Source organism: Taurulus bubalis (assembly GCF_910589615.1).
Source record: "Taurulus bubalis genome assembly, chromosome: 9".
Lineage (NCBI taxonomy): Eukaryota > Metazoa > Chordata > Actinopteri > Perciformes > Cottidae > Taurulus > Taurulus bubalis.
Window position 1 is genome coordinate 4,372,818 of NC_136597.1, and position 27,974 is coordinate 4,400,791.

Sequence of the window (27,974 nt, forward strand, 5' to 3'; positions counted from 1 at the left end):
GTGACTGTAACCTGCGTGAAGAGATTTTCCACCAGCCTAGTTTGCTGCAGTTTGTTTCTTCAGTCTCCCTCTCCCCAATGGCATGTTTCCATTGGCGTTTCTTCCTATCTAGCTTTAGCAACGGTGTCAAGTATTAATATCTGCACTCAAAGACTAGCTCTTCCGATGGTACGTCTCATAACCCTAATTTATTCTCTGCTGCCCAGTATAATTTACCTCTATAAACTCAGTCCAACATGTGCCACATTCTAGAAATATATTGCTGACTTTGTATTTTATTATATTAGTGTAATGGCACATCATTGTACTGCCAGGATGTTGCTGATCTATGACATGTTATAGTCTGTTCAGGGATTGGGCAATATGTTAATATCTTCCAACCTTCAATTACCGATATTTTCGCACACAGATGTGTGATTTGTGTTTGCACTGTGCCAGTTGCCCCGGCTCTCACTCGCTCGTCAAAGGTAGATCATTAAATTAGCAAAATAAATTGAGAAAAATCGCCAAACGGTGAGGAACATCCAGACGTTTCATAGTCCACATTCTAGTGATATATCTAAAACATTATAATAATATATCAATAAACGCTAACAGTCTTGAGAGCAACGTCAGCTTCAAAGTTGTATTGTCTGGGCCAGAATATTGTGTTTCTAATAACCACAATGTTTATTAGATCAGATGAATACATTTCTATTTTAATCGTTAATGCTGTATATTGGCAAGAATCTGGCGATACGATAAGTATCATGATATAGGGGGTTACAATTCAATGTATTGTAGTGGCGGAGCCACCGGCAGACCAGACTGACGGCAGTAAGTCTCCGTGTGTTGAAGGTCATGAGCAAGGCAATAAATTGCAATTTCTTTTTAAATCTAGGGTCCTAATTTAGGAAAACTGTCATCGTATGAAGAACACACCACTATATGCATACAATCTCAGTCAAAAACGGAATTCACATTTCCCTATAAAAAGTAAATAAATATAATACAATTCTTTAGGAAAACAAATTATGATACATAATTATACAAATTATGTTTAAAAACAGACAAAAAAACATATTCCTTCACCCCTATCAATGGTGTTATTGAGCTAACCATTTCCTGCATTTAAACCTACAACCTGCTTTATTTATAACTTTGTGATGAGATTACAGGAGGTGGATAACGGCACCCAGTGGCATATGGTGCAGTTTATAAGTAGCACTGGCAGATCCAGTGACTACAACTTGCCGCCGTAAATAAATCGATGCTCAGTTAGCTCACCTCAAGCCCGGTTTATAAACGAACATTTGCATCGTGTGCCTTTTGGATTATACAGCATCCGCATATTTATTTTTGTTGTGCGTGTCCACTCCAGGTATCCGCCACCTCCAGCTGATGCTGCTGAAAGTGAGTCTGATTCTGGGAGTGGAAGTTCACGTCAACGTGGAGTTTGTCAAACTGGCGGAGCCACCGGCAGACCAGACTGACGGCAGTAAGTCTCCGTATGTTGAAGGTCATGAGTGGCAGTGACACAACGGGACTCTCCTAAATATCTCAGCTGTACACATGTTAAAGTGATCAGAAAGCGGAGGCGTTTGCCGTGGCAGCATTTATAGCAAACTGCAACGCAGGTCTATTGATAGAGTCCGCTGATGGTTAAATTTTAGTTCCACTTTGAGTTTGTGTATATATATATATATATATATAGAGCGCGTGTTGGGACTCTTTTGACACTTAAACAACTGGGCAACTTCTGTACTGTACTTCTGTGTGGTAGTTGGGAAATAAACACATAAACCTCATTTGGTCAGAAGAAAACACAGAAGATACAAGTAACACTGCAGAGTCCCCCGCATGTATTATTACTGCCTTCCACTTTTTAAAGACCTAAGTGTCACCACTTTAGGTATTCATCTGCTCTCTTTTAAATGACATTCATATCATGGTGTCAAATTGGTTTGTTCCTCAGGTCCTGGGTGGCGAGCGGAAGTCCGGCCCCCTGGCCATCCCGTCGGAGACTTTGATTTAGACGTGGTGATTGGAGCAGACGGGCGCAAAAACACACTGGATGGTGAGAATGAAAAGGAAAAGCAGAGCTCACAAGCAAGGGGGCTGCGTTGTAAATTCACATTTCAAGGGAGACCGACTTTGTGGGGAATTACGTTTGCTTTTGACGTATCACACATTTCAGAGGCAGCCGGGGTGGTGTATGGGTCTGGCTTTCACCCAGGCGACCGCTGTTAGGGTCCAAGTGTGACAGTGCATTTCTGTTGCAGTTGTTTTGTTGTTTGTTGTACCTTAACGCCAAACAATGATGTTTTTTACTAAACATAACCCTAACAACTTTAGGAAGAAAAACAATTCCCCTTGAATTGTAATGTACCATTTTGTCAGAGACAACTATGTTTGGTTGATATGGTTAAAACTGAGTCCTAAGAAAATGGTTTGTTCCTGTCCCCACTTAATGTGTAGACCTACTGCAGCTAGGAGGCTCAGCAACTCTTTGAATATATTTGTATTGATTTATTTGACTCGGTTACTTATATTTATATTATTAAATATTAAAACAACAGTTTTCCCTCTGCTTGGTTCGCTGCTAAGGCTTTCCTTCCCCTCCCTCCAGGTTTCGGGCGCAAAGAATTCCGAGGGAAGTTGGCAATCGCCGTCACGGCTAACTTTGTCAACAGGAATACCACAGGGGAGGCCAAAGTGGAGGAGATCAGTGGCGTGGCCTTCATCTTCAACCAGAAGTTCTTTCTGGAACTCAAGGAGGAGACGGGTGAATTACACCAGCAATCTTTTGCAAAAGAGCCTCACTTTCTCTGTGAAGTCAACGGTAAAAGGAAATGCATCTTCTCCCGTTTTCAGGAGTCGACTTGGAGAACATAGTTTACTACAAAGACAACACTCACTATTTCGTCATGACGGCAAAGAAGCTGAGTCTGCTGGACAAAGGCGTCATCATAAATGTGAGTTTACACATATCTTGGCACAGCAGAATAAATTTGAAACTTAATTTTGATTTGACTAAAACAAACAATAATAAAAATAACAAAATTTTTGTCTAATTTCACATTTTCAAATCGTACGTCTTCTTGGCATTCTGCGGCGACAGCTAACATCTTTGTTTTGCACGATTAGCGTGGTGACAGGTAGCGCTGTGCTCCAGTGACATTAACGCCGTGGGACTCGCAATTGACCTAAAAAAAGGACTTTCCCCGTCAAAACCTGGTGCCTACATTACCCACAATACAACTCGAGTGTCAACAGTTGCTTAGGACAGGGGTGTCCAAACTACGGCCCGCGGCAGATTCTAAAAATATAATGCAGAGAAAGTCAAGCAAATGGTTGCTAGTCTGCTAGCTCTACAATCGTAGTTTTGCCGTCCGAACAAAACACGAGAAAATGCCTGACTAACGAGGGAAAACACAGGAAAAATCTCAGACGCGACAATGACAATAACTTTTGCATTACGCAGCAGCTGCTGGATCTGAGGAGTCTCAAGGGCACAATAACAGGGAAGGACATGTTTGAGGCTGAGTCAGATCTACCACAGAAGTTCGAGCTTTCCTGTCTGATGTTGAAGCTGAATACGGGACCTCCTCTCTCACTCTGAGGTGCGCTGCTCAATCGCGGCTCCGTGCTGCTGCGGTTTTATTCCCTGAGATCAGAAATTGACCACCTTTCGAAAGAGGACCGACCTCTTCGTGAGCTGAGGGACCCTCTATGGCTAGTTGATATTATCATCATCTCAACACACTGAACAAGAACCTGCAAGGCGAAGAGAATTTAGTAATACAACCTCACGCACACATGAAAGCATTCTGTGTGAAGCTCCGTCTCTTTGAGACACAACTACACAACTTCAACGCTGTCTGAAATCAGAGTAGCTTTTCCAGAGGTCACCCTTTCTACTAAAATGAGGAAATATGTGTCTGCCATCACATCTCATGACAGGATTCAGTCGGCGCTTCCAAGATTTTTCTGCATTGAGAAATAAATCAAGCTGTTCTCGACTCCCTTCCTGGAGGATGCAGAAGAAGTGGAAGAGAGTCTGCAATTAGAAGTGATGGAATTGCAGTGTGATGATTCTCTGAAGAATCAGCATCAGCTTCTCTCCCTACCCGATTTCTACCAGAGCTGGGAAAAGGCCAATTTTCCTCTGATGCAATGAAATATTAAATATAATATATAAAATATATAAAAAAAGATATATTCTAAATAAATAATCTAAGCATAATTTACCTCATTTGATTAATTTTGCGATATACCTCAACTGAGTGGCCCTGACTTTCGTATATTTTTCTGTTTGTGGCCCTCTGTGAAAAAAGTGTGGACAGCCCTGGTAGCAGATTCAGTTGTGTTATGCTAGTAGCTGCTAATGTAGCCTCTAGCCTGCTGCAGAGATGAGCAGCGGGCTACAGAGGTCACTGCTTTCTGACTCCACACCTCCAGATTCTTGTATTTTTTTCATGTGACATTGACTTATGTAGATTTATCTAGCCCACAAATCTGTCGCGTACAAATTTACACATCAGTGACGTCATTACGTAACTATTAACACGTCATATTTAGACTAGGATAAGGACCAAAGGAGGATTTAGCCGGACCAACAATGGGGTTTAGTGATTGATCTCAGGTCCACAAAGCTACGTCTCATGTCTGCCTGCTGATTGGTCGACTAGCCGGGCTGCTTGCTCTCCTCCACATTAACACAGAGCTTATTTACTGAGAGATATTGGCGACCGACCAAAATGACGTAAGTAACGCCGAAAACAAACTAGGCTCGCCGCAATAATTCTGTGTGTGTGTGTGTGTGTGTGTGTGTGTGTGTGTGTGTGTGTGTGTGTGTGTGTGTGTGTGTGTGTGTGTGTGTGTGTGTGTGTGTGTGTGTGCGTGCGCAAATGATTGTCCTGGCAAGCTCTGGGTGGAAGGGTTGACAACACACAGCACCCTCATGCCATAATAATATCCTCATTTAATCTGTCTCCAGAGGACAGCAACTATTGCTGACTCATAATGTCTTTGTGTGTGTGTCATGAAAGAAGTGTCAGGGAGCAGCTAATTAGAGCACTATTTCATTATCATCCCCTATGGAGGCTTATCACTCACTGCCAAAGCGAGCGTCTCTCTGCCCACACACACGCGCACACACGCACACACACGCACACACACACACACACACACACAGGGGTTGAAGCTCTGCCTCGCTGTGCCCGTAGCGGTCTCTATCTCATCTTACATCGGCCATTAGTGCAGAGTGATATCTCACTGCGTCTGCATGTGGCCAGAACCTCAGAGGCCTCATCATCCCCGTTAATAGCTCACTGATTCAACCAACCGACCAACTCGCTTTTGTCACGGATGTTCCTCTTACATTTTTCTCGCTTCTCGAGAACTATTTACCTAATTTCATGCTGGTTCTCAGGAAGTTTTCATTTCTGATAAAAGCATCTGGCTTCGGTAGCATATCATAACAACATGACAGATATTTCAAAGGAAGGTGACATCACTCATGGGGGCTGGGTACCAATCGGGGAGCTCCAATGCCCAAAGGCAAGCGTAGATTTGTCATTGAATGCTTTTATAGATTCCAAAGGAGCAAATAGACAACAACAATAACAACTTCTTTTCTGTTGTATCTTTAGCTGAATACTACACTGCATTCACAAGCTAGTTTAACTTTGGTTTGTTTGCCTTGCTAACTGGAAAGAGCCTGCGGCTGCTGAAAGCAAGGTTGACGTAGAAAGCAGTCATGTAGTTTGTGTCACTGATCTCTGCCTTAAACCCCCCACGTCTCAATACAGGACTACATAGAAACGGAGCGACTACTGAGTCCCGACAACGTCAACCAGGAGGCCTTGCTCTCATACGCCCGCGAGGCGGCCGACTTCGGCACCAACTACCAGCTGCCGTCCCTGGACTACGCCATCAACCACTACGGGCAGCCGGACGTGGCCATGTTCGACTTCACCAGTATGTACGCCTCGGAGAACGCCGCCTTAATCCGGGAGAAACACGGACACCAGCTGCTGGTCTCGCTGGTGGGCGATAGTCTGCTTGAGGTACGAGGTGGCGACTGAGGATCGGCGTGTGTGCGTGTGCGTGTGCGTGTGCGTGTGCGTGTGCGTGTGCGTGTGTGTGTGTGTGTGTTTTCACGCTGACATCACGTTCTCTGTTTACAGCCTTTCTGGCCCATGGGTACAGGTTGCGCTCGGGGTTTTCTGGCAGCCTTCGACAGTGTTTGGATGGTGAGGGGCTGGGCACAGGGCAGGAGTCCTCTGGAGATACTGGCTGAGAGGTGCGTGGCTCCGTGTTCTACTTCCTGTACTTTTTAGATGAGCAAGATGCCGCTTCTCTGGAACTCATACGGATGAAAACGTGCATCAGTCCACACGGCAAAGTGTGTGTGTGTGTGTGTGTGTGTGTGTGTGTGTGTGTGTGTGTGTGTGTGTGTGTGTGTGTGTGTGTGTGTGTGTGTGTGTGTGTGTGTGTGTGTGTGTTCTACTTTTGGACGTGGTTATGCCGTTTCCACAGAGGTTCAGGACTTCTATACAGCAGTAAGGAATTTTTTCTAAAGCAAGATACTTGCCAGACACTAAATAGCATGTATGCATGTTCCCCAGAGCAGGAGAGAGGTTTTCTCTCTGACCATTCATAATTGCACCATTTTCAGGTCAAAATGACCACAATAATCCAATCAATTCTCAACTGGGCAGATTAGCATGAAATTTGCAATGCATATTCTTGCCCTACAGAGGACGAACCCTATTGCATGTGGTTTCTTCTAGCTCCTTCATGCCCTCTAATTGTCTACTTTGTACACAAGACATTAGATATCAGCTTGACGTTAAGCTTGTTCAGCCACTTGCCCGATAGCCAAATCACTTGTCCAGATCCCTGTCAAATTGATTCATTTACAAATAGCCCAATATATCCATATATACATAATCTCCATTTCAGACAATTATGATAATTTATTTACATGCAAATCACCTCGATAAGATACCAGACTCCATTAACAGAAACACTGACAGTTTGTCTTTCCACTGTTCCGAGCCCTGAACACAATGACCAGCTTGCTGTGAAACTTCTCGTCGAAGGTCATGCTCCTCAGAGGATGAATGCAAATGTTTATAGCGACCCTGTGGCCTTTTCTCCTGCTACGCGTTCACTTTGCAAGTGTACTGAACAACTATGAAAATTTGAAAAGCAAATGGGCTCATTAACTGACCACATTCATGCTCCCCAGAGGTTGGACTGTCTCCATTATGGAAACCATTTAAACTATGCACATTCACGTTTTCCAGTGCATACTTTGTGACTTAATGTAGATTAAAACTTTAGCACGAAAACTACCAATAAAGTGTCTGAAAGTATTTCATGTCACATGACTATGAATAGCCTTGTTATCGCCTGATAGGCACGTCTGGTGTAAAGGAGCATGTGATGTGCATTTCCTGTTAACGGCCTTTATCCGTAGTTCTTGCCACCTCGGTGTTTGCCGTCTTCGGTGCGGAGCTCAGGCGTGTGAAGCCGCTGTGGTCTCATCTGCCTGTCGTTTCCTCAGGGAGAGTCTATACCGGCTGCTGCCTCAGACCACCACAGAGAACATCAGCAAGAACTTTGAACAGTACGCCATTGACCCCGCCACCCGCTACCCCAACCTCAACTCCAGCTGTGTTCGCCCACACCAGGTCAGTGCCAAGCCTTTGAGATGTTTTTGGTGCTCAGCAACGGCGATCCTGGGCTGTAATAATTTGGTCTTATTTGAGTGATTTAGAAATTAATTGTCGTGCGTGTCTGAACCTGGGATGTCCGGCGTTTTTAAAGAAGATTTTTTGCGATGACGGTCCGTTTTGATTATGTTACGACTTGTCTGATCAAGTCTGAATGAAATGTTTGCTTTCATATCGTCTCCCATGTTCCTCTCCTTCTCCCCCAACTGTCTTCCTTCAGGTGCGACACCTGTTCATCGATGGCCAGCAGGACTCCTGTCGCCTGGAGAGAGGAGGACCCACACGGAGATCCGTGAACTTGTCCAGAAGAGGTGTGGTGATTCAATACGACCGATGCATGTCGTGCATGAAAAGTATCAAGATATGATTATGATTTCAAGTCAAGATTAAATGAAAAACGCCTCTTTAACCCTTTTAGATCACATCTCCGGTCAAAAAAAAGAAAAAACATATTTTAATGTCGACATCAATCTTTTCTTCTTGCGAAACAAAATACGACGCATGCTTACGTAAGCTAGTATCGACCGGTGACGTCGTCACGTCCATCCGCCAATCAATCTGCCCCTTTTAGCAACAAAGGAGGTGTTTGCGCTGCAGTCTAAGCCCGCCCACCTTTTTTGTGGTCCAATGAAATGTGAAGGAGTCGAGTAAAATGTACACTGCTCAAATGACCCATTTCACTGCTAGGAAAAAAAGAAGCTTGAAAACGCTCCGGCTTTTGTTTCTGAGACAACTTTAAGCTTGTACATGTTGAGCATGTACTAAGTGATCATAGTGACAGTGTGTTCACGCTGCTGTAATAACAGACGATAGGTGCATCGTATAGCTTTAGTCTCATCTAAGTCCCAGGATGACGCACCTCATCCCAGACAATACGGCTGGATAGCGTCACACCCCAACAAGTGGGTCAAACACAGTGCCACTCTCAGACATGTGCCGACCTGCTCTGCACCAGCAGGGTCGGATTGGGAGGTTTCTTCCCGAGGGGAACGAGTCATTGTTTAGTCACAAGTGTAAGCAGCATTAAGGAGATTAAGGCCACTCGGCGGCAGCAGAACAAGGCTATAAACGCAACCATGACATACAATCGCATCGTGTTATGATGTCATGGTTGCGTGGTTTGGCAGGGAGCAACTAACTTGCAAAGCCCAAAAAACAATATAAGCATTTATTTTAAGTTGCGTGTCCGGCTCCCTGATGAACAAAAGGCCAAAGTGTTCTGTTTTGGTCTCCGTCCTGAGAGAACTGGCTCCTCAGCTGCTACCGATCGGGGGTCAGTGATAACATTATCTTCAAAGCTTTCGCAATAAAATGTTCCACGGCAATGATGATAGATTTATGAAATGGATGTTCGGTAAAGTTCATTTTTTCATCTGTTTTCTTCTCAACCCAAAAGACAACACGCAGGTGCCGACTCCTTTTGCTACTGTTGTGTCCGTGAAACAGCGGATGAATTGTTCTTAGCTTCGCAAACACCAAATAACTATCATACTATTGTCATGTTTTTGTTTGTTTTTTCAAATCGGTATTTGGAAAGTCTAGAAGAGCTGCACGATTTTTTTATTTATCCCCATTCAAGTTAGCTTAGGGATAAACAGAAAGTTAGCTGGCCTCCGGTGCACATGCGGTAAACACGGCCCGACCCGTTCATTTTGAAGCACTGCAGGTTTGTGGTGCTGCGGATTGCAATATAGTTAAAGGTGTTTCAAATATCGACGAAGGTAGCTTTAATATGAAGGTTAAAAAATATATATATATATATATATATATAAATATCGTGCAAAACAGCACCAGAAACATCCGCCTCCAAAATGACCTGAAAGTTCTGGTTCACTCGACCCTGAAGTTGTGATGAAGTATTTTTTTCTTCTTTTTCCCGTTAATAAATCTCCAATTTGTTCCCCGAGCTGAATTCGTTGGCAAGGGTCCTCTGCTTTAGGCTCGGGAAGCGATTCAAGTCTTTCAAGTCACAAGCTCTGTTTGTCGATTCCTGCCGCAGACTCGGAGGTGCGTCCCGGCCAGCTGCTGACCTGGTGTCAGAAGCAGACTCAGGGCTACAGAGGGGTGGACGTCACCAACCTCACATCCTCCTGGAGGAACGGCCTGGCCCTCTGCGCCCTCGTTCACCGCCAGAGGCCCGAGCTCATGTAAGCGTGCACACACACACACACACACACACACACACACACACACACACACACACACACACACACACACACACACACACACACACACACACACACACAGAGGAACCACGTGGAAATGTTAATGGTTTTTCAGGTCTTGGCGGTTTTTCCCTTGCCTGGCAAAAAAGTCACCTGTTCAGACGTGCCCCGTTTGAAGGGAGCAGCTCGATGACAAAACAAATCCTTCTAATCAAGTAGTGTGTAGACAGCCGGCACCCGGCGGTACAAAAAAAGCTTGTTTGTTTTTAAACAATCGGCAAAACCACACAGTTGAAGGAAAACCTCGTAATTTAATGAAAAATAAATGAACAAGTAAAAGTGGGAGGGGGAGATTCAAATAAATAAATACATTTTAAACCTGTACATATCATACATTGCAATATAAACCCATTATCCTCAGATTTTGACTTTGACTGTCCTTGAACACACATGTGTGGCGAACAGTTCTGTTCCAGAAAACGCGGCCGGCTCGTGTGTGTGTGTGTGTGTGTGTGTGTGTGTGTGTGTGTGTGTGTGTGTGTTCTACTTTTGGACGTGGTTATGCCGTTTCCACAGAGGTTCAGGACTTCTATACAGCAGTAAGGATCAAGGCCTCAGAGAGGAAAGTGTTACAGGTTCAGAAGGTTAAACTTTATTTATTCTCTGAATCTCACTGAGATCAAGATCTCTTTTGCAAGAGAGACCTCGGAACAAATCACGTATGTACACACACAAGAACAAATTAATTAATTAATTAATTAATTCGAAACAATTATCACTCACACACACTATAATTACACTAATGAGTCTCTCTAACTTAAAGCTGTTTTGCAGATCTGTCTGGTAGCCAATCAGAAACCAGTCTACCCATGTTCAAAGTCGGTACGAAGCACTTTTGAAAGCCAACCTCTCCTGTGTTCTGAGGTCATGGTTATTAGCTCTGAACTCAATTACGGATGGTGAATATCTTGGCAGCTTAGGATGCTGATCCCTTCTAGATGCGGCTAATAGGCATTGCAGTAGTCTGCGAGTTATAAAACCCTTTTTCTGTTTTCCCTTTTTATGTTATTTGACAAATAAAAAGTCAATGTGTTTATTTCATTTCCATTTGTTGGATGCTCCACTTTTAACACTCGTGTGATTTTGCTGACGCTCCATCCTGGCAATTTTGTGGTGAGTTTATTTACGCTGACCTACTTCATCCAGTCCGCTGGCACACGACGGAGAAAGCAAATAAAAGTGTCCCGAGTGATTGGTTGGAGTGACGTCACTTCTTCGTGGAGGGGCTCTTGCTAACACGTCATCTGAAATCCTCCGACCAGGCTAAGGCCAAGGTTACGTGTCGCACAAAACAGGCTCTAGGCGTGGGCGGTCAATCCGCTAGTCCGACGCTTAAAAACACAGTCTTGGTCCCCAGAGGATGAACCCTGATCATTTGGGTGATCCCGAGATCCTACGAGAGTACATACGCGCTAACATGCTGAAGATGAACATTTTGCATTGCTAAATATCAGAGGTCGTTGATTTGTAAGTCTCAAGTCTTTACGCTCAATTCCTAAGGGTAATTTCCTGCCTAGCTAACTCTTCATGTCATTGTTTTATTTTTATATTTCTCATCACTTACTGGATGAACTGAGAGAACCAACTAGATCATAATTATCAGATACAGCAGCGTCCTCTTTCCGTCCGCGTGGGAACCCTAACCTCCCTTCTCTCTCTCTTCCTCAGAGACTACAACTCTCTGAACGAGGAGGACGTGGCGGAGAACAACCAGCTGGCGTTTGACCTGGCCGAGCGGGAGTTCGGCATCCAGCCGGTGACGAGAGGGAAGGAGATGGCCGCGTTGGCCGAGCCGGACAAGCTGCAGATGGTTCTCTACCTCTCCAAGTTCTTCGAGGCCTTCAGGAACTCCCCAGTAAACAACAACAACGGTCAGGCTCCTTCCTGCTCTTTACGGCGAAGCTCTTAAAGGGCCAGTTCACCCTCAAATTAAAAAAATACATATTTGTCCTCTTACCTGTAGTGCTGTTTGTCAATCTAGATTGTTTCAGGTATTAGGCTGTAATATTAAAATATGTATTTTAGATTTTGGTGTGAACTGTATATACTATCGTACTGAATATACTCTATACTGAGTGTTATCATGTGAAACACAAGGGATTAAATGAGGAGTTAAACAGTAGTTTACATGATAATGGAAAGTCTAAAGCTGAATAGAAAGTACTGATGGGGGGCAGTGACTGTTAATAGGGAGATGTAATGTGTGGTTTCTCGCATGGACTGGTTCCAATAGAGGTAATTTATTTTTCACTAGTGAACGCCTGAAGGACTGTAGAAACTGTCTGCTAGAGACTTGTTGATTTTATTGCAAACATGGAAGTTTATTTTTGAAACCACCATGAGCAGAAACCGAGACGCCCAAACTGACATGTCCAAAACTGACCCTAGAGGGGAACCTAGAGCGCCATATATTGAAGTTTAGGGCGAAGTTGGAAACAAAAAAGCTTCACACGACACCACTATGACTAGTTAGACTCCCTATCTGACTTCCCAACCCCGCTTTGAGGAAGCGACAAAGTCGCACCAGAATATGAGAAAGGGATCCAGCCGTACAGGTCTGGGCCCACTATACAGACTTTCACATAGAACATGTTTACACTATACCCATCCAAAAAAATGCTGCCAAAACAGGATGTCCGTTTCTTTGTACCTGAACTAAAAAGCCAGTCCAGTGCAATTTAAAAACAAAAGAGTTTGTGTCTGTACTGTTGAAGTGCAGACCCAGTCTCTGGGACTACTTCATCCCCTGCTCGGGCTAGAGTTGCACAACCGTGGTCGGGTTCAGTCCCCGCCGGAGACATGACCGGTATGCGCGCTATGTCAGCAGAAACCATATCCAGTTGCTCACTGTGACTCTGGAGGCCCTCAGCTGGTGCTAGCGCTGTGAGCCCCCCGGCCTCGGCCATGTTTCCACCTTCTAGCGCTTCCTGTGTTAAAACTCTGTGTCGCCACGCAGCAACACGCACATCGGAGAGGCCTTCAGTGAACCACTTCCACGGTCCATTTGGTGGACCCCCTTCTCACATTGTACTGGCAGCCTTAGCTATTGGCACTCTAAATTTTTTTTTAATTCAATAGGGATAGATAGTTTTGACATGATTATCAGGAACTCCTTCGGCTCAGACTCCAGTCCCGATACGGGAGAACCAGGAGCGCGTAGTAGACTCTCTCAGTGAAATGAGAGGTGTCTGGCGCTCGGAAACACAAGCGCTTTTGTCCACAGGGGCCGCCGAAGTCGACAAAGTGAAGGTTTCTTCGGTGCGACGGTTCAATTTTCTAAATCTTGACGATGTCCATTGCATGTACATGGTGGGAACCTGGGTCTTTAATTTCTAATGGATCCTTGTTTGTATTCCAGGTTCGAGAGAACCAGATGAGAACAGCGAGGGGCGTCCAGCTCCGACCAACCACAATCCGCTGAACCCGCCTCAGCCCAAGAAGAGGACACCCAGGGTGAAGACAAATACCGTCACACTTCCACATTCTGTTCAGCATGAAGGGGTCGATCTCTTCACCACAGAACCCTGTTCACGGTCATTGCAATGTTGATTAGATAAGCTAAAGCTAACCTACAAATCAAGGCGTGGTTTGCAGTGAACTCGTTATCTAATCTGCGGGTTGATTAGAGGGGCTCTTTATGCCGGCTCACATGAACAGTTTGTCTGATGACCAGGTCGCCAATTCGGGGGGGGAGGGGTCTAGGTGGAAGCTTGTTACGATTCAACGCCTCTGCGACATGATTTCATTGTGGCATTGTCTGCTCTCACAGGATGACAACACGCCGGAGGACGACTCCGTCAACAAGAGGCGGCGAAAGGGCAACCACTACCTCACAGAGGTGGGTTCAACGTGTACCAGTCCCTCTTTGCTTTCCCATGAAGGACCAGCGTGTGGCTCCTAGTTGATCCCACTCTTCTCCTCCCTCCTTCCCTCTGTAACCCACCCAGTTGTCCTGTCACAGTGCGCCCCCCGCTGGCGAGGATGGGGAGCTGCGGGAGAACAAGGTGCGCTCCATGGCAACGCAGCTGCTGGCCAAGATTGAGGAGAACTCCTCGACTGGGAAGATGCGTAGCAAGGTGAGAGCCGGACCGGACCAGAAGAGACTACTTTATTTAGTTATTTTTGTTTCGTTGGAAGCAAAGAAAGGCCTTCACTTTTTAATCTTTAACAGCTACTGAATACTTATGTTGGCATTTAAAACCTCTTTATTCATCTAAATGTACAGGATTTGAGTTTAAGCATTTTTTATTTAGTTAGTTAGCTGGAATATACAGGCTACCGAGAATAATAATTGAACATAGAAACTGATGTGCTGCATATAATGGTCACCTCATTAAGGACTTGTAATATATGACTATGTTCAGGCTGATTGTCCTCAGTAGTTTGACTTTACGTGAATCATTTGAGTTTATCTCTGAGATTTGCTATTAATTAAGAAAGACATGTACGTTAAATAAATCTCTTAAAGGGGATGTCTGCTCACTGTAAAATGTCAATGCTATAAAGTTAATGGAATGTAAATTTCAACATTGAGTATTCAGCAGTTAACTAGCAGTTGGATTTCCGTTTCTTGAGTTTCAAATTGTTATGGCTATTATTTGCTTCCATTCTTCCAATATAGAGTAAATGTAATAAAAGATGCTGTACTCCAGGTATGCTTTCACCATAATGTAGCTTTGACCACCTCATCACTGCCACTCTATCTGCTATTCTTGTGCCGACTTTGTTCATTACCTTTTCTTTTTATTACTTTCCTTTCCTTGCATTCCCTTCCTTTTCTTTCCACCTCACCTCAGTCTGATGAGGACCCATCTGATCCCTCCTCCTCTCCTTCTCTCTCTGGGGAGGAAGAAGAAGAGGAGGAGGAGGAGCCGGAAGAGAGGGACAACCCACGTTTTGCAAAGCCCAAGAACGTCCCCCCTCCTCCTTCTCTGCCTCCCCCTCGCCCCAAGTGGCAGGTATGACCCCTTCCCCCGATCAAACCCGAAACCTTTTCTGAAAAGAGCCTCGAGCTCCATATCAATATGTAACATTTGTGTTTTAAACTATAATCCCGTGCTCCTCGTCTCTACTTCCTGTTTCCAGCCCTCCGTCTACATCCGGCTGCTGGAGAATCCCAGTGCCGTGGCTCAGCAGACCGCTTTCCTCTGTTCCCCCAAACCCTCTCGCTCTCCGAGTCGCTCTCCGAATCGCTCTCCTTCCCCCTCGCGGCCTAAGAGTCCGTTAAGTCCCCCCCGCACACCGAGCCCTAAAGCCACTGAGCGCTACTACCCAGAACGCACCTCTCCCGACCTGACAGCCAGCCGTCTCTCTGCTTCAGACAGTGACCGTTCCTCCGAGAGAGCAACGCAGCAGGTGACTGTCAAGCCAGTTCTGGACAATATTCTCAATCAAACTTTCTGGGAAAAATATTTTCCTTCTTGTCTGATTGTTATACCGCCACCCGCTGTCTGTGCAGAGCAAAGCCCAGAGACTCTCTACTAAAGCCTACTCTGCTCGGAGTATAAAGGAGCGAGCAGTCCTCCTCTCCTCCATGTTTCCCGGGTCCAGCAGACCTCCTGCTGCCCCTCTCCCTGAATCGCAGGTCGTGTATTGCTCCGCTGCTGAGAGACTGCTGCATGTTTCTCAATAACAGGGTGCATCTTTGACGTGTGACGCAATGCATGATGGTTCCGTGTTTAACGCTGCAAGCACATGGTCCATTTACAACCAATCCTCTGTTCAGAGTTTCCTTTGGTGGGACTGAAAAATGAACACATTATATGATCTTCATGATATCTTATTGAATTTGAGCCACTTTTGAATGCAACTTTTCCAAAAGAGTACATAGAAATATAGAAGCACAATGAAAAATGTTCACCGAGTTTAATAACAAACAATGTATGCCTTGCATTCATGCTGTGAGCAACATGAGAACAAAACACTAACTGATTCCAATGTCACTGACTTGTCTGTGTGAAATTCACTTCAGCTTTTCGTTTGATGTGACCGAGTTACTTTCTCTTTACTTTCATCCTTTTGTTCTCCTCGGTCTCAACTTTCTGTTTGACTCTTCTTTTGTAGGTGGGACTTTCTACCTTTTCACCTCTTTCCTTCTCTCCAACTCCTCCTCCATTTGTGTCCAAGAGCCCCCTCGTCCTCCCCGTAGTCCACCCCGTCCATGACCCCACTGCCCAGGCCGGTTTCTCCTCTGTCCCCCTGTACCCTGTGGGACACGAGGACAAGACACAGAAAGACTCCTATGCTCCTTCATCTTACGCCGACTCTGTTGTTGCTACCTCCACATTCAACGAGACAACAGGCTTTGACGAGAGCCAGGGGATCTCCTCTCCCGTCTCGGACACTAACTGCGAAAATGAACACAGCCGGTCATCTCCCCATGCACTTCCTGTACCGTACCAGGAAAGCTATGAGAGGGTTCATGTGCAGAAGGTCCACAAAAGCGCTCGGGAGACATTTGAGAAAATAGCCGAAAACGATCACATGGAGGTAACGGTTCCCTTATTCGTATCGTCTCGTACCGATAACCTGCAGAAGAAGAAAAGCGAAGTTATTTCAACTTTTGGGTTGAAATAACTACAAAATGTGTCTTAAGTACAGAAGTACCGTAACAAGTAACTTTTTTACTTAATTGGTGTTACTTAAATGCAGCGGTTGCATGACAAATAAGTCAATGTTGGGGTTGAAATAACAACGAAATTGGCTTTACCGGTATTTAAACCCAGAAGCTACACAACAACGTTTAACGTTTGGGCTAGAATAAGTACAAAGTGACCAATAACTCTTGGTTTTATTGCGTTACTAAGGTACGGACATTACGTGACAAATAACTAAACTTTTTGGTTAAAATAACTACGTAAGTGACCTTCCTCAAGTACGGACGTTACGTGACAATAAGACAATGTTGACTTCTGATTTCACGCAGGGAACTTCTCCTGGGTGAAAGTCATTCATACGAAAACTATCTGTTTTGTCGTATCTTTCTTGTATTCACGTATTTCTGAGGAAGGATTTAAAAACTGTAGTATTTTTATAGGGGTATCGGAAAAACACACGGGTTCCTAAAAATTCTTGGCATTCTCTTTTCATACAACACATGTGAACTGATCTTCTTTCATGTGTTCACTCAGTGCAATGGGAGCTGCGCTCTTGAGAATCCTGGAAGAATCACTCAAAAGTCAATAGTTCGCTCTGAGAGTTGTCCGACTGGAGCTGCTCCTTACATTAAGGAGGTACTAGTCAACGCCTCGGTCTACATTCACATAAATTCAAAGTACTTCGTACTTTTTCTGTATTTCCGTCCATCTTCTTTCTAACTTCTGTCTGTGGTTTCCAATTCCTTCTTTCCCCCTCCTTCTCGTCCTTCCCTCCCTCCCTCTGCTGCTGTGTATCCTCGCTGTTAAACGTTAGCGTACAGTCGGAAAGGTATCATCCTCCATAGATGCTAAAGCTCAGAAATTGGCCGTCCTGTATGAGACGGATCACAGGCCCAATGCCTCACCGGTAAGATGCACGGGGATGTTGCAGAGAATCTAACGCAGGGTTCTTTGTTGTTGCCTTTTTAATCAAAGCTTGGGTCAGTTTGAATTTTTTCTTTTTTTTTCTTTCTATCATGTAACTTTCAGTATGGAAAAGTTAAAACCGCTGATAATGTGCCTCTTCAGGCTCTCGTTCCCTGGCCTCTTCAGGCACCTCAGGCTGAAAGGTTTCTGCTTCGTCTTCATGAGGGCAAAGCAGCTGCTGAACGAGAATGAGACCGGCTGTGTTTGCATTTTGCCCTTTTATTTACTTCTGCATGCGATTATTGCTCACTTTAAGGCTTGTTTCAGCACTGCTTTGCCTAAAGAGCTTGTTGGCTACAGTGTCGCTAGAGGAGGTTAGATGGTGATGAAAAGCTTGATGCCAACATGACATTACTGATGGTTGCCGTGTGGATTCAAGGCACAGTATTTGAAGTCAAGTCTAACTGGCTTGATCTTTGAAGAGGATCAGTTTCTAGTGACATGAGACCTTCATGCTGATAACCTTTAAATGATATGTTTGAGATGTTGACTTGACACTTGTATCTTAAAGAAACAGTTCCATTTTATACACACACACATACACACACACACAGCGGCTATGGGTACTTTCTGCAGTCTCTGATAGTGACGACAAGATGAAAATTAAGCGTCAAATATCTGAAACTGGTATCCTCGTTTCCTAAAAATATTGAACGACTGTTTTAAGTCTTGAGACTGACCTTGGACTGACACGGATAATTTATTGCTTTCGTATCCCAGTACAATAACTTTCCCAAGGCCATGTCAGTGGAATATCATGTGTAATTGGGACGGTAACGATATTGCATTAAAATGAGCCTTTGCAGTCCCAAAGGAAGTACATATTGCTGCTAGCCTGTAGTTCTCGCACAGCTCAAGTTGGCAACACCACCGTTTCACCTATTCATGGTAAACTGTGAATGAAATCGATCATTCCTCACTGATTTCATTGCAAGTAGGTCCACCATTTTCTACGATGGGTGCAACTGCTTTTAACAGTTTACCAAATCCCTGCTGGACCATGTGACTCATTTGATTTGCAAACATTTATTGCAGGCATCGCTCCTAAATAATTCCAAAATGTGCCCTGGTCTTCTTCCTCCCCCTCTCCAGTGTGTGGTACGTAAGGACTTCCCTTCCGGGCTCGGCGGCAGCGACGTCTGCCACTTCTGCACCAAGCGGGTGTACGTGATGGAAAGACTGAGCGCCGAGGGCTACTTCTTCCACCGCGAGTGTTTCCGCTGTGACGTCTGCAACAGCACCCTCCGTCTGGGAGGCCACACCTTCGACTCGCAGGAGGGTGAGTGAGACTCAATGTAGCAGTTTGTAGATCTGGTTCAATCCCTCTGTCCAATGAAACACTGGAGAGTGGACTCATTGTCCTCCCTAGGCCTGTTTGAGCCCTGCTGTTGGATGACTTCTTACTTTTTTTGTTTGTGCTTCTTTTACAGCAAAGTTCTACTGCAAGATACATTATGCCCAGCGCCAGACCGGCACTCACACAGGGAGGTTCAGAAGGAGAATGGTAAGGAACACGTCTGTAAACTTTAAGAAAATATTTGTTTTCATGTCTTTTCCATCCAAAGAACGTGCCGCCACTCCTTCACTCGCTTGCTTGCTGTCATTCAAATGCTTCGTAATTAGAATTATCGGGAACCTGTGTACCAAGTAGCATGTACTGTATCCTGTTTTAGAGGACATTTTCTATATTGATCCCTATGGGGGAATATCTTTTTTTTTTTTTAAATGAGATTTGTGTGAAAACCATGAGGGAACAGGTGTCATAATCCCAGACATTTATTCGACGCAGTTTTTATGTACGTCGTTTTCATGTGCTCATTGAGCAAAATTATTATGGTTTAATGTTTTTATTATTACTTTTAATGTTTTTTATTACTTACTTGTAAAGGTTTTTATTACTTACGTTTAATGTACCTGTATCCTGTACTGTTGGCTCTTGTTTTATGTTTGTATGGTCTGTCAAGGGACTACAAATGTGAATTAACTGTAGCTACAATCTGGTACAGTGCATCAAATGGGGACATTTATGTTTTAACTGTACATGGTCCTTTATTTATATATATATAACTGTGGAAATAGTTTTACATTAAAAGGGTGCTGGAACAATAATATTAAATGTGCAGGATTACAATAGTTTATTTTCCTTTTGATGTGTAACAGAAGGTTGGTTCATTATTTTTTCCTTGCAGGAAGACCAGCGTCGCGTCACGCCCTCGTCAGCGGACACCGGGGGCTTCTCTGCGCCGGGCGGCGTCCAGCTCCAACCCCCAGGTACCCTGGTTTCCTTGCTTAGGCGAGGCCTGAGCTGGCCGCGGCTTGCCAGCCGGGCCGTGTGTGGGTTGCCTCGACGGCTGTGGGGAGGTGCGTGCGATTGTCTCGCGGCCGCGGGGCGCCACACCAGGAGCCGCTCGCACGATTACGCGTTCCTGTACGAGCTGCTGAGCCTGGGCTGCCCTCTGCTCTGCATGATGCACGAGGTGCTGGGACAAATGTCCCAGGAGCCCCCGCTGGCCCGGCAGCAGCTCGTCGGCCACCAGTTCTCGTAGAAAAGGGGGGGGCACTATTCTGGGCCAGTTGACCTGACGGGTGACCATGGATTTGAACTTGTGCCCAAAATGGCAGATTTTGAGACCAAACACTCTCTGTATTTACTACATTCCAAGTGTCCTCGGTCATTTAAGTTTTGTGCTTTTGAAGTCAGAAGTGTTTTATGAAGTAACTTGGCCATGAAAGTGCTTCACTCGATGAGCCTCTGGTGCTTGTGTTCGGTGCCTGGTGTGACTTGCCTGCAGTTACAGTGGATGACACAACAAACAGACTGTCACGGAGGTACTCTGGTGATATTGTGTGTTTTAAGTGTTAAATCGTACATGCTGGGTCGACTTCAGGGGGATGCATGTCTAAATGCGCTGCAGACTCTGTTGTTGTTCGGCGCATTGTGGTTGTTGACTCTCAGGGTCTCCTGGTGCCGAATGCATCTCCGTTTCACGAGGGCTTGTTCCAGGCTGCTTATTATCATGATGATGATGCGTATCGGACACATGGAGTCTGCTCCAGTCGTTGTGGGTGCAAAGTAACCCGGAACAAGCCCTGTGACTCTTAACCTCGAAAGCCATCTGGACAGCGTGGTTTGGTTTCAGTGAGCTCGAAGTATGTCGGCGTTTATCCACATGGCTTTTGGTTGACTGCCTGCTGCACCTTAACTCTGCACCACAGGGATGTGCAATGGAAATTCCAAAACGGTATTATTTTTTTGTAACTTTTTTTGTTGTAGTTATTATTTAACTTTGCCATGTATTTTGTGACTAATTTCACTTGAAATATTTAGGGCTCATTGTTTACGGTTTTCATTTTCTAAGGGGAAATAAATCAAATAAAAAGAAACTGGATGAGAAAAGTAAAAGTTCAACCATAAAAAGTAACCATATAACCAGTTATATGTATTCTGTGACAAAATCAGCAACTCATTTGAGTTTTTCAGAATATTTCTCTTCCTTTTGTTTTACCGGAATAGTTTTTAATTTAAATATTTTAATTTAATTTATTTTTAGTTCTGCCCTTTACAAGAGAACTCCTATTTTCCTAAACATTTGATTAAATCTGCATATATTCACAACAGAAAAGTCAGCAGCTTTTGTTGGTTTTGGTTGAAATCCATTTGAAACCACTCTGTGTGTTTTTGGTTAGATCTGGGTATTTGTTGACAAAAATCTGTACAAACCAAAAACAATGAGCCTTAACTATAATCCTACCAGGCTTTGTATTTTTCTCAGTAGTGAACATATTTGCTTAAAGAAGAAGAAAAAAGCCACAAAAGACTGTACATTCCTGACTGAGGGAATATATGTATATATATATATATATATATATATATATATATATATATATATATATATATATATATATATATATATATATATATTTATTTTTTTTAATTCAAAGTTTTGCATTTCTTTTCTTTTGTCATTTTTGATAATTTTTGGTTCTCGCATATTCAATGTTGTACATGACCCCAAAGATTAATTGTGAAGGGTGAATTCTTAAAATGCACTGTTGAAGTATTGACCTGTTTTTGGGCAGTTCTCACATTTCAATGTCTTATTGTAATAACTTGTTTTCCGATAGTGTGTTTTCTTTTAATGCTCTCCACCCAGTGTTCCTTTCCATCCTCCATTTTCTCCCCCCTCATATCCAAGTCATTATTTTTTTTCTCCATTTTTTTCACTTCATTTTGTTCAGTCTGTTTCAAGTTTCCAATGCTGCACCCTCTGATTGGCTGATTCCTACCAGCGGGGAAAGGTGATGATTGGCCGGCTTTGGTCATGAGCTCTTGCAGTGTTGCTTTTTTCATTGGCTGCCCCTGTAGCTCCGCCCCCTTTCGCCTAACCCAGATTAACCAATCACAAACCAGCATGTGGAGTATGACATACAGATTCTCAGTAAAGGTGTTATGTGTGGCATCGTGATATATTAAATAGAATTCCCAAATAATTATTATACCGTGAAACCATCAAATTACAATAAACAAATTGCATCACCTCCTGTTAATTTCTACCTAATGTCAAGGACCTGTGTGTAGGATTTAGGGGCATCTTTTAACAGAAAGAGAATGTAATATATTGTAATAACCACCTGAAACGGAGAACCGTTGTGTTTTTGTTAGTTTAGAACACACCTACACAGGGAGCCGGTCCTCTTCAGAGTCTGCCATGTTTCTACTGTAGCCCAGAATGGACAAACCAAACACCGGCTCCAGAGAGGTCCTTTCAGATTCTTCACGTTAGTCTCATCAGACGATTGGTTCACCTTTTTGGTCCACCCTGAAATATGTCAACTATTGGATAGATTGCCATGGAATACAATGCAGACATTCAGGGTCCCCAGAGGATGTAGCCCACAGACATTGTTAGCTCTACCAGCAGGTCAGACTTTTCACTTATCAAGGGAAATATCTCCAACACCTAACAGATGGATTGGCACAAGATTTCTCGCAGACATTCATGGTTCCCAAAGGATGAGCCATTATCATTTATGCGATCCGCTGACTCTTCCTCTTACGACACGATGAGGTTCACATTGGAGGTTTTGAGTGAAACGTCTCGACATCCTGTTGAAGGGATTGCCATGGAAGTTTATACACACATTCATGCTCCTCAGAGGATAATTCCAAAGAGTGACCAAATACTTGTAGACATTCCCATCAGCCTCAGTTATACTTAGGGCTAGTTAGCCAAACATGCTGATGTTAGCATGCTGATGTTAGCATGCTGACGTTAGCAGTCCGGCCTCACGGAGACAACTGGTGTCGATTGAATCGATGCACACGTAGCACCTTTTTAATTGGTTTCCGTTTGCTGTTCTGTTAGTTTGGTGTCGCATCCCCCCGACCTAACCCCCACTAACACTCATGTTGTGCTGTGCTCCCTAACACCAAACCCTCTATGTGAATGCCCCTGGATTTATGCATTTGATTTCTCTCTGCTGTATCAGCAGCAGCAGCTTGCCCGCCTCTTGTCACGCCGTTTTGACAGTAACAAAACGTGTGCACGTGTCTGTGGTCTGTCTGTGGTTCCCTCTGTTTCAGAAGGAGCCCCCCTCCCACCCCCCCGCTCAGAGCCCCTCTCCAGATCCCTCTCCTGCGCTTCCTAGACTTTTCTCAGGAAATCAGCAGCCCACATAAATAGCCATTTCATTTTTAACACTGGCTGCAAGTTTTGTAGTCGTGTTCCCGATGAGTCTTGAAGGAGCCTGCCAGTCTTGTTCTTCATTTTCCACATTGATAATGACTGTAAAAATGCTTAATTTATGATATTTATAAGCTGTAAATATATATATTCAGAAATAAATCCATTTTGATTAAATACAAAATTTGCTTCGTGGTTTGTTGCCAATTAGCTGAATTTTATTTTTTTTAACAATTTCCAAGAAAACCCAAGTTTGATTTACGTGATCGGTCCATTTTCTTTTCAACCACAAAATTAACAACTTCACCAACAATCCCCCCTCCCCACACACCTGTTTCAACAGCCATAACTTCACCCATATGAATCCCAATCACAGCTTTGTTAACGCGTGCTTTGTAACATCCAATGAATTAAAAAAATGTGAAAAATAGACTTTAGACTATATGCAAAAAGCTTGGCCACAACTTAAATGTAAGCTAACCGAACTCCACTCAACCTGAACAGAATTGAAGTGAATCACCTGTCATGGGTTCTGCTAGTGGGTTCTGCTCTATCCTTCACTCTGGGTGTTTTTCTTTTTGGGTATTGGTTCATCACCTGGTAAAAGTGTCATCCCAGCATTTAGTCTCATCGGCCGATCGGCACACTTTCCACAACACTGTTGTCCCGGGTCTTTTCCTTTCTTTGCTGTGACCAAGTGGAACCGCCTGTGGGAAAGGTTCTGTACAATATTGACTCCGTGACTGTGAGTACTGGTATGAACACGTCCTGTAGTTTGTCAGCGCTCGAGTCGCCAACCAGAAGTTGATGTTTTAACTGTGTGTGAGTGCCGCTCGCTTCTGTAAGGCATGTGTTCTACTTTCAGGTGCAGAAAAGTGTATATGTATATACGTTATTTTCAATAATATAGAAAGTATGCTAGGATGTGTTCGCTGTCTTCGTATTTGTTTGGTACCCGAGTTTTTCAAAGTGGATATATTGCATGAGTTATTACGTAAGAAGATCACATAGAAAAAGTTTAAATGTGTGTGATTTTTTTATTATTTTTTTTTTTTTCAGTTTTCCAGAGTCGGAAACTAATAGGTAATGGAGACGCGCCGATACCGTCCTGATACTGACTCTGGTAGCTGACAAATATCTCAGACTTTGAGACCCTTTCGGTGTCAGCGAACCAGCCACTGAGACTCTGTGCATGAAACGGGCTACGTGCTAGTAAATGTGTTGTGTGTGTGTGTGTGTGTGTGTGTGTGTGTGTGTGTGTGTGTGTGCCAGCCAGTTCAAACCAATGCCCACATGCTTTTTTTTGTTTTGTTGCAGTCGTGGCGTCCAGTTTGCATTCGGAGCAGGTCGACAAAGGTCAGGAAGGAGTTCCCGAAGACATGGAGATGGCGGTGGAAGCGCTGGATGACGCTTGTATAGGTACGCCCACACCCCAGGATCCTACTGGGGCCCCGGGCCAGAGCCAGGACGGGACCATAGGTCAGCACTGTTACTGTTACTGTACTTTAATATCCCAGATCCCAGAGACACGCAGCACTGTGAGAGTTCTTCTTCAACTGGCTGGACTTTGAGGAGGGTGAGATCAGGGTGCGGCTGACATTCTGTTGGGTATTCTCCCACTTAGCTGAATGTTAGCTTTGAATAGATTAAATGGAAAGAAACAAAACATAATTGTGTGTTTTTTGGTCCCTTTGCAAGGTTGGATGAACTCATCACACTGTCTGAATCAGTGATGCATATTTTATAAGATAAAATAAGATAATCCTTTATTAGTCCTGCAGTGGGGAAATTGCAGGATTACAGCAGCCTTGCACACAAGAGACACACAGTAATAATCAAGTAATATAAATAATAAACAGTAGCAATTGAAATTAAAAATTAAATATACAGACGGAATAAAAAGTATATAAAAGTACTTAATGTATTTATATTTATATTGAACATAATGCTGACATTGTTATGCACTGTACTTTGTCTTCACATTGTACCTGTTGTACGTTTTTGTTTTTCCAAGTCCTAATGAGGTGGATCCAACTTTGCAAAATATTTTATTTTTATTTTTTCATGCAAATGTATAACATATAATATTCTAGGCTTTCTTTCTCATTTGTTTTTTAAACTCGTAAATTTAGTCACTTGTTTTTCTTGAAATAAAACCCCTCCACCTGATCCATAATTCATTTTTCTTTCTTTTTAAATTTAAATTTTTTTTTCTAAATTCCTACAATGGCCCTCTTACTATACTGAGTGAGCGACAGCAGAACACCAGCATCAAGAAAACACACCTTTTTAATTCTAAAATACATCTAGTGACACATATACAGAAGATGTCCTGTAGATTTGTAGATTTGGTGTTTTTATTTTATTTTTTATCTTCACTTTTTCATGAGCACTTCATTCACCTCCATATTTTAGCCACACTAGCAGCATGGCTGAAGAAGGCGACTATATCTCAACAACATCCCTCGCCTCCCGTGTAACGCTTACTGGCCTTATGGTCCTTTAAACCGAAACCCTGACATTTGCCAGCAAGACATTTTTCTTGACTTTCGACATTGATACCCAACAGTGGCTGAATAGATTTAATATGTTGGTGCATTTGAAGCGTCCGTCTCCCTTCGTTGTTTTGTAGTCAGTCCTGCGCCGATAGCCCTCACCCATGTCTTCCAGCGAGGACCATGGGGAACCCCGGGCTGGGACTTTGTGCTTTTATCATTGCTTTCTTTTGTGTTGACCTCTTATGACCCCTCCCCGTCTCTGTAGATCACTCTAATACTAAACAGAATAACCGATGGAGACGGAAGATCAGAGCGAGTGAGTACATCCGATTGTTATTTTTCCATCCGTCTGTGCTTTGCTTCTCCCGTCTTTGATTCAACTCTTCTGGTTTTTCACTGTGTCTTTCTGTAATTCTGGTGTTTGTGCGAAAACCCGTGGGATTTCTCATTAGGATTTATTCACGAGGCCAGAGTATATGAACACTGTTGTAATGCGGCGTGTACAACGCTAGAGGGCAGTGTTGTCCTTACAGCAGCCATCAGACTTGTTTATCATTGCTCTATACAGCCTCTTCCCCACCGCCCTAAATGCTGCAGCTCCATCAGATGGCTTGTTCTTGTCCAGTTGCATCAGCGCTGTGATTTAAAGTCGATACGTCACAGTGGTTGCACCGCAACACCTGTTGTCTGTGTACATGTCAGAAGTTTTAAAGGCAGGGTTGGTAATGTTCTTGTGATGACATCCTCACAGCTGGTTTCTCAAGATCATCAACCATGCCTTTAATGCGTCTTCTCTGTTTCACATTGACTTTACAGGATCCTTGTGCTCCATTAAGAATGCAATGCTACATGTGTGACTGTATAATAGCAGACATGTGACTTGTCAGCATAGGAAAAACCAATGCGCAATCCCACGGACCATGAATCTGACGCGGCTAAATGGGATCCAGCCGTCGTTCATTTGTATTATTGGCACCTGGCCGAATGACAGAAAAGTAGTATTTATTATTTGGCCGACACGTTTGTTGAAGGCGTGATCTTTTCCTTCCCCTTGCGCAGCGTTCCCTCTGATCTTCGTCAAGCACTTCCAGAGAAGCTGGCCTCAGGGCAAAGAGGGACCGGAGACCGTCCCCGAGGCGGACTCCGACTTTGAGGACGTCCCTTCAGCAGAAAATCAAACTGTATGTACTAAATATATATATATATATATATATATATATATATATATATATATAAAAAAAAATTGGTTTAATGTATCACAAATCTTTTTTGTATAATCCTGTGTGAATTTAAATTATCTTTTTGTGCACTGACGAGATTCCCCGTTCTCTCAGAACTCTGACGGCAGTTCAGCGACATGCGCAGGTACCCAGAATCCCTCGGAGCGAAGTGAGACGAGCGAAGAGCCCCCGGCGAAGGCGACGCAGGCGGCCCGCCACTCGTCCACCCCAAAGAAGCGCTTGATCCTATTGCCCTCTGAGAAAGAGAAGCTCCTGAGCTGGGACACACCGGTCACAGCGGAGGAAGCTCCCATTAACACCAACAACGCACATCAACAACCCATTCAGGTGGCGTCATGGAGTCCTTTATTAAGGAGGCAGTATTGGTTGTTCGAGAGAAGAATAAGCCTGCACATGAATTTATTTCCTCCAGTACAGACGGTGATGTGCGCACAGATAATAAGAGCTAATTCCAAACACCCTCCCCCCCCCCCCCCTCTGTTCTCTGATGCTTTTTATCAGGTACAAGCAGAGGCAGCAGCAGATAAGCTTCAGACGGACTCGGGCCAGAGCGGGGAACCGTCCCTGAGCCAAACCTCTGCCTCGGCCCCCTCAGCCCTCCAGCTCATAGCGGACGCCTTCAGGAGGAGATTTAGTGTGACCAACCCATCCAGCCGGTCCAACACTGCAGTCCCAATGTTAGTTAGTACACGGCACTTTGCTCAGTTTATTTTCAGAGCAGCGCGTTGGGCTCCCAAACCCCCGCGCGACCCCGTCAGGGTTTTAAAGCGAGAGTGAAGATACTGGTATCTAAACTAGGTAGCCGTAAGCAGTCTTTCCCAAAGGAGGGGGCAGGATTACTTAAATCATGCCCCAAGTACTCAATGTTTTTGATAACATGCATCAAACAAAGTTATGATTTAACATATATCTTTTTTTATCATTTCCACACAAATTTGCTTTTCTCATGTATTTATGGATCGTAATGTTTTGACTTTTTTTTTTTTTACATGGGCTCCCAGAGAAACTAAGTTTGGGAAACACTTGCCTCAGTCGTCCAT

The 27,974-nt window shown here is 44.0% G+C and overlaps 1 protein-coding gene across 1 annotated transcript in view; it reads left to right on the forward strand.

Annotated features, from left to right (window-relative positions):
- Window positions 1–27,974, forward strand: part of mical2b (microtubule associated monooxygenase, calponin and LIM domain containing 2b) — a gene marked incomplete at its 5' end in the record, with an annotated part of 36,021 nt that overhangs the window by 3,163 nt on the left and 4,884 nt on the right. The window contains 28 exons of the mRNA XM_079224075.1: window positions 1,361–1,477; window positions 1,955–2,056; window positions 2,609–2,764; window positions 2,854–2,954; window positions 5,793–6,050; window positions 6,171–6,286; window positions 7,556–7,682; window positions 7,945–8,035; window positions 9,724–9,871; window positions 11,618–11,820; window positions 13,308–13,402; window positions 13,719–13,787; window positions 13,897–14,025; window positions 14,746–14,907; window positions 15,035–15,304; window positions 15,408–15,533; window positions 16,013–16,438; window positions 17,080–17,181; window positions 17,360–17,452; window positions 18,604–18,790; window positions 18,942–19,015; window positions 19,701–20,036; window positions 20,468–20,573; window positions 24,513–24,674; window positions 25,959–26,009; window positions 26,753–26,874; window positions 27,028–27,261; window positions 27,436–27,611. Of these exons, the coding sequence (XP_079080201.1) occupies window positions 1,361–1,477; window positions 1,955–2,056; window positions 2,609–2,764; window positions 2,854–2,954; window positions 5,793–6,050; window positions 6,171–6,286; window positions 7,556–7,682; window positions 7,945–8,035; window positions 9,724–9,871; window positions 11,618–11,820; window positions 13,308–13,402; window positions 13,719–13,787; window positions 13,897–14,025; window positions 14,746–14,907; window positions 15,035–15,304; window positions 15,408–15,533; window positions 16,013–16,438; window positions 17,080–17,181; window positions 17,360–17,452; window positions 18,604–18,790; window positions 18,942–19,015; window positions 19,701–20,036; window positions 20,468–20,573; window positions 24,513–24,674; window positions 25,959–26,009; window positions 26,753–26,874; window positions 27,028–27,261; window positions 27,436–27,611 (4,339 nt within the window). The remainder of the gene's footprint in view (window positions 1–1,360; window positions 1,478–1,954; window positions 2,057–2,608; window positions 2,765–2,853; window positions 2,955–5,792; window positions 6,051–6,170; window positions 6,287–7,555; window positions 7,683–7,944; window positions 8,036–9,723; window positions 9,872–11,617; window positions 11,821–13,307; window positions 13,403–13,718; window positions 13,788–13,896; window positions 14,026–14,745; window positions 14,908–15,034; window positions 15,305–15,407; window positions 15,534–16,012; window positions 16,439–17,079; window positions 17,182–17,359; window positions 17,453–18,603; window positions 18,791–18,941; window positions 19,016–19,700; window positions 20,037–20,467; window positions 20,574–24,512; window positions 24,675–25,958; window positions 26,010–26,752; window positions 26,875–27,027; window positions 27,262–27,435; window positions 27,612–27,974) is intronic.